The sequence below is a fragment of the Drosophila takahashii genome, chromosome 3R (genome assembly GCF_030179915.1).
Source record: "Drosophila takahashii strain IR98-3 E-12201 chromosome 3R, DtakHiC1v2, whole genome shotgun sequence".
Lineage (NCBI taxonomy): Eukaryota > Metazoa > Arthropoda > Insecta > Diptera > Drosophilidae > Drosophila > Drosophila takahashii.
In genome coordinates, this window is record NC_091681.1 from 34,837,036 (window position 1) to 34,852,037 (window position 15,002).

The 15,002-nt window shown below is 36.8% G+C and overlaps 1 protein-coding gene across 1 annotated transcript; it reads left to right on the top strand.

Moving 5' to 3' along the window:
• The first annotated feature begins 185 nt into the window (after positions 1-185).
• LOC108056931 (uncharacterized) lies at positions 186-7,878 on the top strand. Its single transcript, XM_017140970.3, has 4 exons — positions 186-608; positions 5,915-6,406; positions 6,834-6,921; positions 7,042-7,878. The coding sequence occupies exons 1-4, from the start codon at positions 494-496 to the stop codon at positions 7,235-7,237; spliced, it is 891 nt and encodes a 296-aa protein (XP_016996459.1). The 5' UTR covers positions 186-493; the 3' UTR covers positions 7,238-7,878.
• Positions 7,879-15,002: the final 7,124 nt, after the last annotated feature.

Below are 15,002 nucleotides of genomic sequence, written 5' to 3' on the forward strand. Positions count from 1 at the left end.
GTTTATTAAACAAAACAAATTATGAGCTGCCAGCGGGCCAAACAACATGCAAGTGTTGACGAAGGTCAAGTTTGGGCTTTGCTTGATTTTTCCAACTACCAAGCGTCGAAAGAGCAAAAGAGCAGTGGTTATAACGTAAGTCCTTACGTTGTTACGTTGAAAGGAGAGTGCTCGCCCTACCAGATGGTTTCGTTTTCGCTCTCATTTTCCTTCGGGAGCTATAAAACCCGAAAACCCAACCGAAGCCGAGTTAGTTTGCTGAAGACTTCCAAACCAAACGGTCGCCAGTTTTTCCGGAATTTTCCCGACTCAGCTTATCGTGTCGTCGCGCGTCCTCGTCTCACTTTCCGTAGCCCGCTTATCAGCGCAAAAAAAAAGGCGTCGCGTGGAAATGCCGTCGGTGGAAATGCAGTTGGCATAATTCGTTGCTGCAACATATCAACTGGGATTTTCCGGACAGCTCATTAATCAGGATCCTTACACATCTGCAATCATGTTTTGGATTTTACGGCGCACCGGAGCCGCCAACTTTTTCAACTCCTTCAACAACAACTGCAGCTTCTCGAAGAGCAATTCGAACGGCGGCAATCACAGCAACAGCACACAAGGTGAGTTTCCAACACACCTGGGCAATGGCCATCAATTAGTCCAGTTTACCCCGGCACAAGTCCGCCCTCAATTAGGATAATTCATCAATAATTAGCGGACTAATCAGATTAAGTCTCAAACTTGTGCGTAAGTCAACCATAAATAGCTCAAGTTCTGATTTTGAGTGGGGGAGATTATTAGTTGGATAATTCGACAAGGTGAATAAAAGGAAGTATTCAAAATATTTAATTTTCAAACATGTAAGAAAAACTGTAAGAAAAATAGCTCAAAAGTATGCAGTAAATAAATCATAGTCATCTTCCTGTATCACTTTTGGTTTAAAAATATATTGTTGCATACTTTTAGACAGGCATACTTATATTCAATAATGATTTAAAAAAACCAGGTGTTACTGTGGTACTTCCCATATTCCAAAACCAAACATTTTTACATTGATCAACAAATATACTATTTATATCAAATCTACAATAGTCTTAATTTATACTGTAATAATTTACCACACAATTTAAATGTCACCGAAATATCCACTTATTTTTATCAAGGAGAACCGAACCCTCATTAGAATCACTTAAAATGGAATTTTATTGAAAGGAATATATATCATTATTAAATTTAACTCTTTAGTCAATCTTTTCAAGTAACAGAGTGCTTAATCGCTCCTAAAACCAATGGGTTTCCGGTGGCACTCTTGACTAATCACAGTTACAATTCACAATTTCCCAGAACGACTTTCATCAAGTCGATTGGCCGATCAATGTTGAAGCGTATTCAGATTTCCACGAACTGCTCGATTTTAATGCCAGACATGTTCCAGCTTAGTCCTAGCATTTATTCATAAGCCGAACCCTCACTCGTTATCAAAACAAGTTAATTAAAATTCTCGAAATGACTTGTGGAATATAGGCTCCGAATATTTAGGTACGTGTATATTGTGCCTGCCTGCATATACTCCCTATTGTTAGCCCTTATCTGTGCCGTATGGAAAAGTGGGAAAAGCCAGGGGCGAAAATTGGGGGAAAACGAAGTAAAGTAAATAACACCAACACCGAGGCCCTACAACCCACGCAATAATGAGGCTAAGCACGTGTGTGTGTGTGAAGCAGAAAACGTGGTGCGGATGTGACTGCCGAAAAGAAAACACTTTGGGCTTTCGGTCCCAGGATGCTTTTGTCTAAGCGCTAAGTCTTGCACCATCCTATAAATTGCCGAGGGGGCGAAAAATAAAGGATGGTTCTGGGGGGAGGATTTTCACCCGCAGGCAAGCAATTGAAATTTTTAGTTGCCTTTGTTGATTTTCCCACGCGAACCAAATCACTTCGGATTTCAATTTTTCCCTATCTCAATTTCAGTAAAGTTGAGGAGTAAATCGAAGGATTTTGAAAACACTTTTATAGGTGCCTAAAAGTATGCAATAACGGAATTTCAATGGTTTAGTTTTAAAAGTCTAAAACAAAACTTATTAAAAATCACAAAAAAATCACTTCTTTAACAATAGGCATTCCTCTAAACCTAATAATTTGCATATATAATTACCCAATTAAAAAATATTATATGAGATACACATGTAGCTACATGATATAATGATATGCAAACAATATCATACCCTTATAAATATGTGTCCATTTTTACCAGCATTTAAAATTTCGTTATATTATTAATTAATTAGCAGAAACACACGTAGGAAATTAAAAGCAAACATGACCGAAATGCAATTAAAATGTTAATCACGAATTTTAAATTATGTTTGCTAACTTCCTTTGTTTTCCCGCAAAACAGGATAGTTTTTGGCAGTATTGATTTTTCCTGATTGAATTTGCTTTTGGCCAAATGGGGAAACTTTCCATTATTTGTTCCAATAATTATGTTTGAAAATGAAAAATTCCGAGTGCATTAAATCGGGTGTTTACTCAGCGAAACAGCTGTGGCATATAAAGTTACTTAGAGGGCTTCTTGCATTTGATTTACTACTGGCAACAGATGTTGCTGAGTAGAAAAACAAGTTGACTTCAGTTTCAGTGCCACCCACTTTGGAATCCCTATCTCGAGAATTTACTCGCCTTGATAGAGAAAAACAAGAAATATTTATTGAATTTCCCCAGATGAATGCATTAAAATTGATATGCAAACAATGTGCTTAATGTCATGGTAATAATTGAAAAGCTTTTTCGCACACTTCGCAAATTGCCATTACTCACTTTGCAAATTCACAAACATTTATGACATTAATAGCAGCGACAACGACGATTTTTTTCCAATCATCCGTGGCAAGCGCGAAATTTAATCGTAAAAAATTTAATTTGCCAACTTTTGAACAAATGACAGAGCGACAACAACAAAAACAAGACGACGCCCTTAAGCTTTCGTCAACATATGTATTGTTGTTGTTGTCGCTTAAACACACAGGAGGTGGAAAAAGGGGGCCTGGCTGTGATTTATATGTGTTATGCAAATTCTGGGCAACATATGGCGGCGGCATTAACCGATAATTATGACAGCCATTTGTCATTGATAATAATGCGTTTGTGCATTCAATTTGTGAGTCCTGCGCAGGCAAATTGTAAAACAAGTAATGGCAATTAGCATTTTCCGAGGCATGTGGTTAGGGGTGCGTTGTTTGTGGCCATGTACAAATGTTTGCAAGATAATAGCATACCTACAAATGATGAAAATATTACTTTACTTAGGTAATGGGGAAAAATAAAAGATAGAAATATAGTTTTAAATTATGTATTTCTTTTTAAAGAATATTTAAAAAGGTTTTCTAAGCACTATTTAGACATATCAATAGGAAATAATAAGCAGAAAGCAGAAATAAATCTGTAGACGTTTTATCATTAAACTTTGCTCATTTAGAAAATATAATTAAAAGGATTTTAGACACTTTTATAAGAAATATTTATTTCCGTTTCGGATTTAAAAAATTTTGTTGCATACTTTTGAACACCTGTTTTGATATTAAAAAGTGATTTTAAATAAACCCAGCAGTTATCTAAAATATTTTTAAATTCCCTAGAAAACATTTTCAAAGAATTTTTCCTATATTCACCCTGTTATTTCGATCACAGCTGCGTTTGCAGCCAATTAGCCGGAGGTCCTGCAGAATGTCCGTTTTGGTTTTCGCATTTTTTTCAGTTTTGTTTGCGTTCTATGTTCTGCTCACTGGCTCACTGGCCATCAAATGTGGCCCGTTTTGGCCCCAGGCATCATTAGTTCGTGCTCTCGGCCAGACATCAGAAAAATAATAATAACAACGGGGCAAACAAAATGTATCATAAATTATGGTTGGCATTCGGCCAGGCTTCGAAAACAAGTGTGTATCCCTATCCCTATCCCGATCCCAATCCCAGTGAACCCAGCATGGGAAGAATTATTAGGCATTTATCTGGTGTATTAATAACGCCGCTACTGTCTGCCGCTTTCCAGCTTTTCTTCCAGGCCATGATTTATATTTTCTTGCCGGCGGGCGGCATCATTTGTAATAATTTGTGCTGTAATTCTAAAGTAAAATCGAGAGAAACTTTTATCTTTTGAGATTACGCGAGACGGGGGCCAACTTAAAGCCCGAAGTCATAAATTTCCATTTCCATCCAACTTGCCGACCAGAAAACATTGCGTTAAATGTTTGCCGCTCTCTGCGGTCCACAATTTGGCGATAAAATTGAGTTTTAGTTCACTTTACGGTCTGCCGCGTTTTTGACAACACTCTCGTCTGACTTTTCTCCAGTTTTTTCACTCCATCCCTCAATTCCCCTGAATACTTGCCACCCATATGCGAATTTTATTTCCTTTTTTCGACACACTTTTAATATTCATGGTCGTTTTTCCCCCGGCTGCCACAATAATAGAAGCTTTTAATGGTTTTTTATATGTGGGTAAATAACACAGTGGCCACAGAAGTCTTTTAAAAGATTTGAGAACGTAATTTGGTGTGTGAAATGTGGTAAATACAAAAAAAAAAACATTTTAAACGAGTTATTACTAAGAATTTGGAGACTATATGTATACAGAAAATATGTGAATGTAATAAATACATTTATAAAGGTAAATTATTTAAACCATTTAAGCCACTATCGCCCTTCGAAACGTTTTCAAACACTTTAACTTTAGTTTACTTGAACATCTAAATTCGATTAAGCCGTCCGAATCGCCAATTTCGTGTCGTCACGTATACGCACTGTTGAACTCGATTGCAATTAAAGCCAGCACAAAGACAAGCCCACATAATGAGCTGCTAATGGCAGTTTGAACGGCTAGTGTGCCATAAAAATCCAGGGGCCAAGTCAGCATTGCCATCTATTTTTGGGGCACCGTAAATAAAGGCTTTGCAGGATCTCACCGCCATCCACTATATTTATTGTCTTGTTTCCACTGTCCCTTTCCCAAAATCACACACAATGCACAAACAAAGCCCACAATAAATCTCATTTTATCACTTCGAGACTTCGAGGACATGCAGGCAAAAATAAGGAAGAGCGGAAACTTTTTGTCTCAACGCCAGAGGCCTGTGTAAATATCAAAAGCGGCACAAAAGCCACCATAAATTGCCTGATGCATTGAGGAACATTTCTCAATTTCCACGACGAGCTGAATAACAAAGAAAGTTGCCCGTTAAGCGGAAAAAAAAGTTGTGCACTGGAAAAACTAATGCATTACAGTGGAAATATGTTCAGCACTTTCTGACAGCACAAACAATTCAAAAGCAATCAAAAAGCGATTGTGTTTGCGTTTGTTTCATTCCCTGTGACTGGGAAAACACATTACAAATGAAATATGGTTTCATTTCAGTTGGGATGTGGGATATACTAAAATGTAGTTACAATTAAAAGCTTTTCCATTTTTTTTTTAATATTAAAGTTAATTTTTATATCGAATTTTTATTATTTTATACAAAATTTAGGCAAGAATTTTTACAGTTCTCTAGCATATAAAATCCTTTTTTTCAATAGTTCTATAATTTTATTCACCATTTAAAAGTCATTCAGTGTTTTTACAACCCAACAGCATTTAACATATTTTAAAAAATATATTAGTCTATGCATAAATATCCCTTCAAAATAATCAATACAAAAATATACTTAAATATTTTACATTTTCCTTTTACATAATAAATAAAAGAAATACCCATTAAAGCATAAATAGAAACCTTCTCAAAGGCGAAACACACAAAGCTCTTTTCGCAAAAAAACACAAACCCCCGAGGACTTTCGCTACATTTTGCACAGAATGTTTTATCAATACCGAACAGGCATGCTTTTATTTAGCAAAGTTTTTCATGCATTTTTCCACCTCATTTTTTCTGTGGCAGACAAATATGTGAAGCGGCCCCCACGGAAGGCATATGGACGACTAAGTGCCGAGGCCGACGATGCCGTGTCACTAGGCCACAAAATCGATGATCCGTTCGATGAGCTAGACGACTTCGAAATGCTGGCAGCGAACGCGGGAACACCTGGGTGTAGCAGTCACAGCCATGCCAACAATGAGCCACCAGGTGAAGCCAATGGCAACGTCAATGTCAACGGTGGTTCAGGTTCAGGATCAGCTGGATTGGCACTGGGTTCTGGAGGATGTAACGGGAACGGGAATGGTAACCTCTCACCCTGCACGGATGCCGATTGCCAGGGCAACTACGAGGTGGAGAGCCGCCTCTGCGAACTGGGCCTCTGCCAGGCGAAAGGGAAAACATCAAAGGACCTCCTCCTCGGTGCAGGGAACACGTCAACATCGAAGGAGATTAACGAAAACACAATAAGTCGACTGCATGCACTGGCCATGGCCGATGACGATGATGACTACGGTGAGTGCCAGGTGCCAGGTCCACAAAAGCCAGCTGATGAGGCAGCGGGGTGGGGTACAGTTTAACCTAAAGATAATAAACTAGATAGTGATGAATAATATTTTTGAAGAGTATAGATTAATTTAAAAAATTTAATTTCACAAACTAAATAGTTATAATAAATTGTTTAAATCATTTAGACTTCAATAAGATTTATTTTATGTAAAATATTTAAAATCTTTTAAATCAGTTTAGATTTGTCTAAAAAATGTAAGTGTTTTTTAAAATATTTCGTGCCCCACGTTGGGCGCCAGATGTAACGAACTGATTTCTAACACATCAGAAATACTAAAAAATAAATATAAAACCTCTTGAAAACATTGCCATATAAAAGGAACTACTGTTTCTGCACTCTGGGCTAAAAATTCGACAAATTTCCAATTTCCAGATGAATCGCTTACCTGCAACGTGTGCGACCGAGCTTTCCATTGTCACCGTCAGCTGGCTTCGCACCAGCAGAAGAAGCGTCACTTTGGGTAAGGGAAATGCACTTAATTAAGCTAGCTCTCACTTTTCATCAACTTTCTCGTCTTTCTTTCGTGTTACTTCCTGGCATTCTCCTGTCGTTTTCCCGGCATTTTCCTGGCACCTTGCAGCTGCAGTGGCTGCGATAGTTTGTTTCCCTCACTAATGCTTCTGGAGCACCACAAGGAGGAATTTGAGCACTGGAGCGACGAGGAGATGGGTCGGCGGGTCTGCTGTCGGCGGAACAGGTGCGATGACGATTATTTCACGGACACCGACTCCTTTATCAGCGATGCGGAGAGCGAGGATCTGGAGAGGCTGTTGTAAGCACCGGACACCGAGATAGGATAGTGACTGAAGAAGGGATGGCGAACGGAGAGGGCGGGACTCAGCCGAAAAGTAGCCAGCCGTCCATCCCCATTAATCCAGGGGCGGAATGTCCTGCGGCGCCAACTGGAATGGAAGGGCTTGTTTTTGGGAGGTCTTAGACTTGCTTGGGTTGCTCTCCTCTCCCCGGCTGATGAAGATTGACACACGGGGCGGACCGCTTGTCGCCCTAATGAAAATGAATTAAACCCCAATCTGGCTGAACGCAAAGCCGCCAGCCAAACAATGAAAAATGTTGGCTAAAACCCAGTGAAAACCAAATACCAAAAAAGGGAAAAACCAAATTGAGACGCCAGCACAAGATATAAAATACTTGTGGACTGTGCGTTGTCTGTACTTTTAGAGTTCAACTACGAGAGACCCTCGTTGGGGGTCTAAAAACCAAGTTATAAGTAAATATATATATATTTAAATGTAAATGTATATCTATGTGTGTATATTGAGCTAGTCGAATACGAATCTCCATAAATGGAAATCATATCATTTAATGCATATGTATAAGCCCCTGAGACAAATGCAAAACTATTTACCAAATGGCAACCGAACCCAATGTATTTTTCAATAAATAAAAGCCGTGCGAAACCGAAAGCATGTTCAGCAATCTGTACTCATTCATTAAGAATCTCATAAATTTCCAATCATTATTGCCGGACACTTAAGGCAAATGGCAAGCAATTAAAATTTCAGATTTCTCCTCCTGAGCTCATAAGTTCGCCGCAATATCGGTTGGGTGGGGACTACTGGACAAACAAACACAGCCGAACACCCAGAAAATAATAATGCCCCGTGGACATTTCTTAAATTATTCAGCGGACGGCGGCGGGGTTTATATTGTGGCATCATTAAAACTTGATTGACTTGATGATGAGCAAATGAAGTGGGCGAAATCAGCGCCAGGCTGTTGTAGGCTTGGAAACTTTGCCCGCCTTCAAGGCCATTTAAGCCCCGCTCGCAAAAATAATTTCCGCCGCAGAAAGTTCGGCATTAACCTTGAACGAGCTCCTCTAAGTACTATACATATTTGCTAATGTCTATCGCATTTTGGTAAGCAATTTCCTTTCGGCCAAAAGGGTTCATATTTCGCTTAAATGGCCATCGAGCTGCGATAACTGTTTGGCACGAATGCTCTGTAAGAAATGGGTAGAGGAATTTACCAGCTGTTTTCTTGAATTTCATAAATAAAGAAAATGTTTAAATAGTATATTTATTTTTTGGAAATTTATAATTTAAATACTTCTTCCTGTTTTATTTTTAATTTTAATTTAATTGTCTTGACCACTTTTAAATAATTTTGTTAATCTGAAAGTGTCTCTTAAACCAGTAGCTCGCTAGGTTAATCTGTTTCTCTGCCAATAAAGAGCTACAAAAAAAAAAAATGTAGTCCGTAAAGTGATACTTATCCACCAAAAATAATACATTAGCAAAAAAGTTTGATCTGGGATGATTTTAATAGATAAAGTATTGTTTTTTTGAGTAAATACCTATCATAAAATTTCAGCATTTAAATTTGAATGATGTTCAGCTTTTCCTTTTAAGCAGCACAAGGGAGTGTATATTTCAAATAAAATCTCCCTTCCGCTTATCTTTTTGGTATACATTAAACGAAAAAGGAATTGTATGTTTTGGGTTTTTTGATGACGACTTTCGCCGGAAGAGGAAATCAGCCATCGGAAAAGCAGCAAATGGAGGAACAGGAACGGGGAACATGAATTTTCCCCAACAGATAAGTAAATTCATTTCTCATGCTCGACCAGAGAAGCGAATGAACCGGAGTGGTGTTGGCCTTGCCCTTGGAATATCCATCGCAGGCACGTAAAATGGATTAGCAGAAACTTTTCCACCGTAATTCCTGCACCGACATTCATTTCCCTACCGAAACCTGATTGATGCTTCAGCTTCAGCTCTCCATATTCCTAGAAGGCAAACAAAAGAGGGTTTTGGGTTAGGGGATTCGGGGATTCAGGGGATCCTGGGGTAAGCATATGTCCAGGACCACCTCGTGTGGACAGCGCATTTGACATTTTGATGGATGCAAAGCCATAAAAGGATCTCGAGAACTCCACTCTCCTGTCTGGTGTAAGCATTAAATTTTGATTTGATTTTATTACGGCACTCGTAAACATTTTATGTGTACATCATACGCACTGTTGGCCAGGCATTTACATAAAAGCCAGCCAGTCGGCCATCCAGCCATTCGGATAGACAAAACCACAGGGCCAGCGCAATGTTTATGTGGTCTACATATTAAAATTCGCTTTCCAGAATTTACATAAACCATTAAGTGTCCTTTTAGCAGATGTTTCTTTGGTAGGTGAAAGGTCTCCCCCCTTGATTCCTCCTCAAAATGCATTGCCTTCATTAGTGGGAAAGTGGAGGATTTTAAGGAGGCTGCCGAAGGAAAATTGCATTTCCACCGCTTCCGTAAATCCCTATGACAGGCCATCAAAGCCTCAAACAAAGTAAAGAGAAGCCCCTGCATTATTATCAATGCAGCACAGGCAGGAGTAAAAAACTCTTCGCTTTTTTTGCATGCCAATCAGGCCAATTTGTAACGTGGCAAATTGAGTTTGAGCCGGCAAGCAGTCTAAGCCCTTTTTCGTGCCTGCAAGGAAAAGCAAGGCCGCCGTGTAAAGCAAGGCAACCATTAGCTAATTAAGACGCTCCAAGTCGCCTTGGAAGCCACCCACAAAAATACACACACACACATTACATTATGGGAACCACAGACAAAGGACTTTCGGAGGCTCCAGCTGAAGGGAAAATTGCGGCGAGCACAAAATTTCACACATAACAAAAACTTTGGAAAGCCAAAGAATAGCTAGAAACGGTAGAAAAACTATATAAAAGTAGAATGAGCATCAGTTTTATAACCCCTTGTTTAATGAAGGAAATTCCTTGAATTGTTGCGAAAGATTTTTCAACCGAAGTAGCTTATTATTATAGATTTATTACTTATTAATTAAATCGAAGTGAAGTTTCTTGCCTAAAACTATTCTCTCCGTTAAAAAAATATATTTTTATTTTAAATGAAAAAGAAACAATTAAAATTATAAAAACTAATAAATTACAATTTATAAGATAAAAAAATTATATATTAAACAAGCCTTTTAATTTTCCATAAATCTCTAAAATAACCTTTTTCACTGCAGAAATATCTCCCAAAAAGCCGAAAACAGAAATTTTAGAAAATAAAACTTTAAGACAACAAACTATAACACATTCCTGAAAAGCATTCACCCATTTTTCCTATGATTTCCTAGAAGCTAGCTAAAATCAAAGGCAACCACAAACCAGCTATTTTTAGTCTTTAATTTCCGCAGAAACGCGAGACTTGCAAAGTTAATTAAAAACCGCTGACTGTCATCGTCGTTTTGCCGTTTTGTCGAGCGCAGTGCGAATGCGAATACGAATACGTTCGCAAATGATAATTGTTGGCACGAAGCAGGAACTGTGGCACAATGGGTTAATTAAAATATGCCAAGTCATTGTTCAGTGAAAGCCGTCAAGGGAGAAAAGGGGAAGGGGAAAGGGGTGGTGTGAAAATCTAGTTAAAAGCCAATTTCAATTTTCTCGCACATACGTGTAGGCCTCCAGGGGTTAATTGTGCAATTGCTAATCAGATAGAAGTGTGTGCAAGAGATCCTCACATGCAGCCTGGAAAATAATTAGTGATGTGGAAGGTACTATATTGTTTTTAAATAAGTAAAGAGAATGGTTTAAAGTATCTTAAAAATATATTATAATTAATTTCACTGTATTGATAAAGTTTTCTAAAAGTATGCAACAAAATTTTTTATTAAAAGACAATGGTTTTTTTCACAGTACACTTTTTGACACTTTATAAAATCATTTCAAATTAATAAGTAAATTAATTCTCTGTAAGACAGTTTGTAGTTATGTATTTTTTTTAGTGTCCTTATTAATACATTACATAAAAAAGAGTTTTGATATATAATAAAATACACTAAAGATTAGTGATATCCTAGGTACTTCTATCTTGATTTCTACCATCACTGTCATTATTTTATATACACTCAAAAAAAAAACAGCCCGAAATCGCCATTAAATCAAGAAATTCGCCATGAATTTCAGTCGATGGCGATTTACCGTATTTTTTAGAAAGAAATTTTCTAAAATTTAGAAAAAAATTTCTGAAAAGCAGAAATATCTTTCTAAAATCAAGAAAAATTGCCATAAAATTGCGAAAAATTTCCTTAAATCCAGAAAGTACTTTTATTGAATATAGAATTTTTTTTCTTAAAATAAGAAAGGACTTTTTTTATTTTCAGAAAATTTTATTTATTTTAATAAAATGTATACATATTTATTTTACTATTTTATTTCCTAAACAAGAAAGAGAAAAGAAAATAAAAAGGATGAAAAGAAAATTATTAATATTTCCTAAACAAAAATGGAAAACAAAACAAAAAAGATAAAAATAAGATAATAAATATTTCCTAAAGAAAAAAGAGAAAAGAAAACAAAAAAAGATAAAAATTACATTATAAATATTTCCTAAACAAAAAAGAAAAAAGAAAAGAAAACAAAAAAGATAAAAATTATTAATATTAATATTAAGTAGGTATTTAATATATTATCTATTATTAAAATTTACTTACTGCCAAATTATCAACAATACCTGAAAATGAAATTATTCCTGCAATCGAAAATAAAAATTAATATTAGAGAAGGATAGTATTTGCGGCCTGCAATAGTATGGCCTTTGCTTACCATAAATTTTCACACACTTACCAAATTTATATTTAAATTTATTTAAATTGCTTACCTATTAATTGCCTCTTAGAGGGATCGCACTTTAACTTTCTTAAATGGGCTCAACACAAACTTATTACTTTGAATGCTCATCCAAAACTGAGCACAAGGGTTCAAAATGCAGCGCAACGCAAGCAACTCTCTCGCGAGAGACTGCATTTCCAAAACAACAACGCAATAAAAGTTACAGCTACGCACAAGAAAATTCTCGATCATACGCACAAACACACATAAACATATACATACATACGCCAAAAACTGTCGTCGCAACGCGCCGCGGACTAACCCCTTGTCTTCTTCTTTTTCGTTTCGAAGAAAGAGTGAGAAGCATAAAAGAAATACAAAAAGTTTTTCTTAAATCTATGGTGATTTTCTAATTCTACTTTTTTGTTTTCAAGAAAACATTTTTTTTTAATTCAGAAAAATTCTTAAAATTTAGAAAAATTTACCGTATTTTTTATGGCGACTTTCTAGATTATAGGAAGGGCTGAAGTACATTTTTTCTTAATTAAATGGCGAAATCGCCATTAATTTAAGAAAACTTTTGGAGAGCAAACTAGGAAAAAACACCATTGATTTAAGAAAAAAATTCATTTTTCTAAATTTTAGAAAGGTTTTTCATAAAATTCTGTTTTTATGGTCTTTTTTCCTAGATTCAAGAAAACAATTTCTAAAATTCAGAAAATTTCCTAAAATTAAGAAAAAATTTCATTTTATGGCGATTTTCTAAAATTTAGGAAAAAAATTTTTTTGAGTGTAGTTGATACATTGTGTATGCATCAGTTTTCCCCTTGAGTCCTTTTCACTCGGTGAATGTAAAATGCAGACGTGTTCATAAAAAGCTCTACTCCATCGCATCCCATTTCCATTCCCATCCACATGCCAGAAGTTGTTCAATGTTCATTGATTAGGACGAAACGAGAGCACTCACATACACACGCACAAACGCAGGATATACAGGACACCGAAACGCAGGCAATGATGTGTATCAAAGTGTGTACCTAAGTGTAATGCCTGATAATTGAAAACAAGCCGGCAAAAGCCCGTAGAAAGGCAAAGGAGCTGGGAGCTGGCAAAGTAGCAACTGCAAGGGGTTCTCCTATCTACATCTCGAGTATCAATGTATCCATCTCTATAGAGAGTAGAGCCATTGGGGCTCAAAGCAGCTCGATGCCTTTGCTAATGGAGGAGCTGTGTACATTAAAGTTGTCCTTCGCCTCGAGTTGATAGTTTCCCAAACGGGACGAAATTCCGAAGGTCTTCAGCTAAGTACACGGCATGAACAAATATTAACTGCGAACGGAGAGAAGACTCTATCTCCGCCCAAATATTTGATTTATTTAAGCAACGGCAACGGCTGATGGGTAATCCAAACTCACCTGCGGGCGAATTTGGGTCTCATACAAAATTTATCCATGAAATAGAATTTTTTGTGAAGGTCCATAATGTGATTTTGGCTTTTACACCGAAAAAGAAATACGTAAAATATATATTCAATGCAATAAATAAAAATTAATAATAATACGGTTGCTCTAAAAAAGTCTTCTTTTTTTTCTAATATAAATATTAATTTTCAGGTTTCCTCTTTGAAAGTTGTTTGATAAAAGTTAATCAAATGAATTGTATTCCATTAGAAAATTGTCACTCTAAAATTATGTGGAATAATTCAAATATATAAATATTTACTTAAAATTTTCTATTTTTCTTAAATTGCACAATTCACTTACATCTGCACGTCGTAATGGCATTTAATAATGCAAGCACATATCAATTTCCGGCCAACGGAAGTGACTGTTTAATTAAGCCTCTCTATCCGGGCCAACAAAAGTGAGTGTGTCGTATAAAAAACGGATAAATATTTTGCACTCTACCATAAAGTAAGCATTTTTAATTAAATTGATGTGGCCATTTATTGGTGATTTTCAGCCATTTGATGCACTCTCGTCGGCTGCTCTCGTCACGTTTTTCAACCAGCCGCAGAGCATATTTTGTCATTTCGGCTGACATTTATCACAGTATTCACAGCCGGCGCCGCATCCGCAGAATCCGCAGCAACATCCGCAGCAGAGGGGGAAAAAAAAGATTATTGACAAATATCAATTTGATGCACTGCCAGCGTTTTTCGTCTACCAGCAATATGATAAGCAGCATTTGCCTGACGCTGATTGATGGGCCGAAAGCATTGGTCCAAAAGTGATTTTTTGGCTCTCACACTTGGCCACGCCCACGTATTCGGCACCGCCCCCTTTCTCGTTGCCCCCCAAAAAATCACATTGATTGATGTGCAAACAGAATTATTCGACTGCATACTTTCAGGCGAAGCGCATTAAAGCAGTATTTCTGTTGCTTCAAGGAATTTTATATTTTAATTTTTAAGTGGTTTGTGTACTTACTTACAGATCGCCGATCTTTAAGATAGCATATAGCCTTTCTGGCCAAAAAAAAAACCCCAATGCTTCGTAAGAAATGAAGGTCCTGTTTGTAGTTTATTCCTCCACAAAAAACTTTGGCCGCTCGCCATTAAAATCATCTTACCTTTCCTGCTTTTTTGCCTTTTTGGGGGCGGGGTCGCATTAAAAATTCGAATATATTTCGGTTAAACGAGGCAGGTAACGTTGAGTAAGCAACTAAGCAGTTCTAATGCTTGTCTAGCGAATTTGGGATGCACTGAAAGTTACATAAAATAAAGAAACTAAGAAAAATAGGAGAAACAATTTATAAAAAAAAATATGATAAAATATAAACTTGCCTTTGCCTTTAATACACAAAAAAAATCTATAAATTTCTGTGTAATGTTTTAAAATTAATATACTTTATATCAAACCCAACTATGTAGCCAGTCCCTAACACATTTTAATTTAAAATCCCCCAGAGATTTATTGCGACAAGCTTATACACACAAACTCTGTTACAGAGCCTCTGTACAAGATGT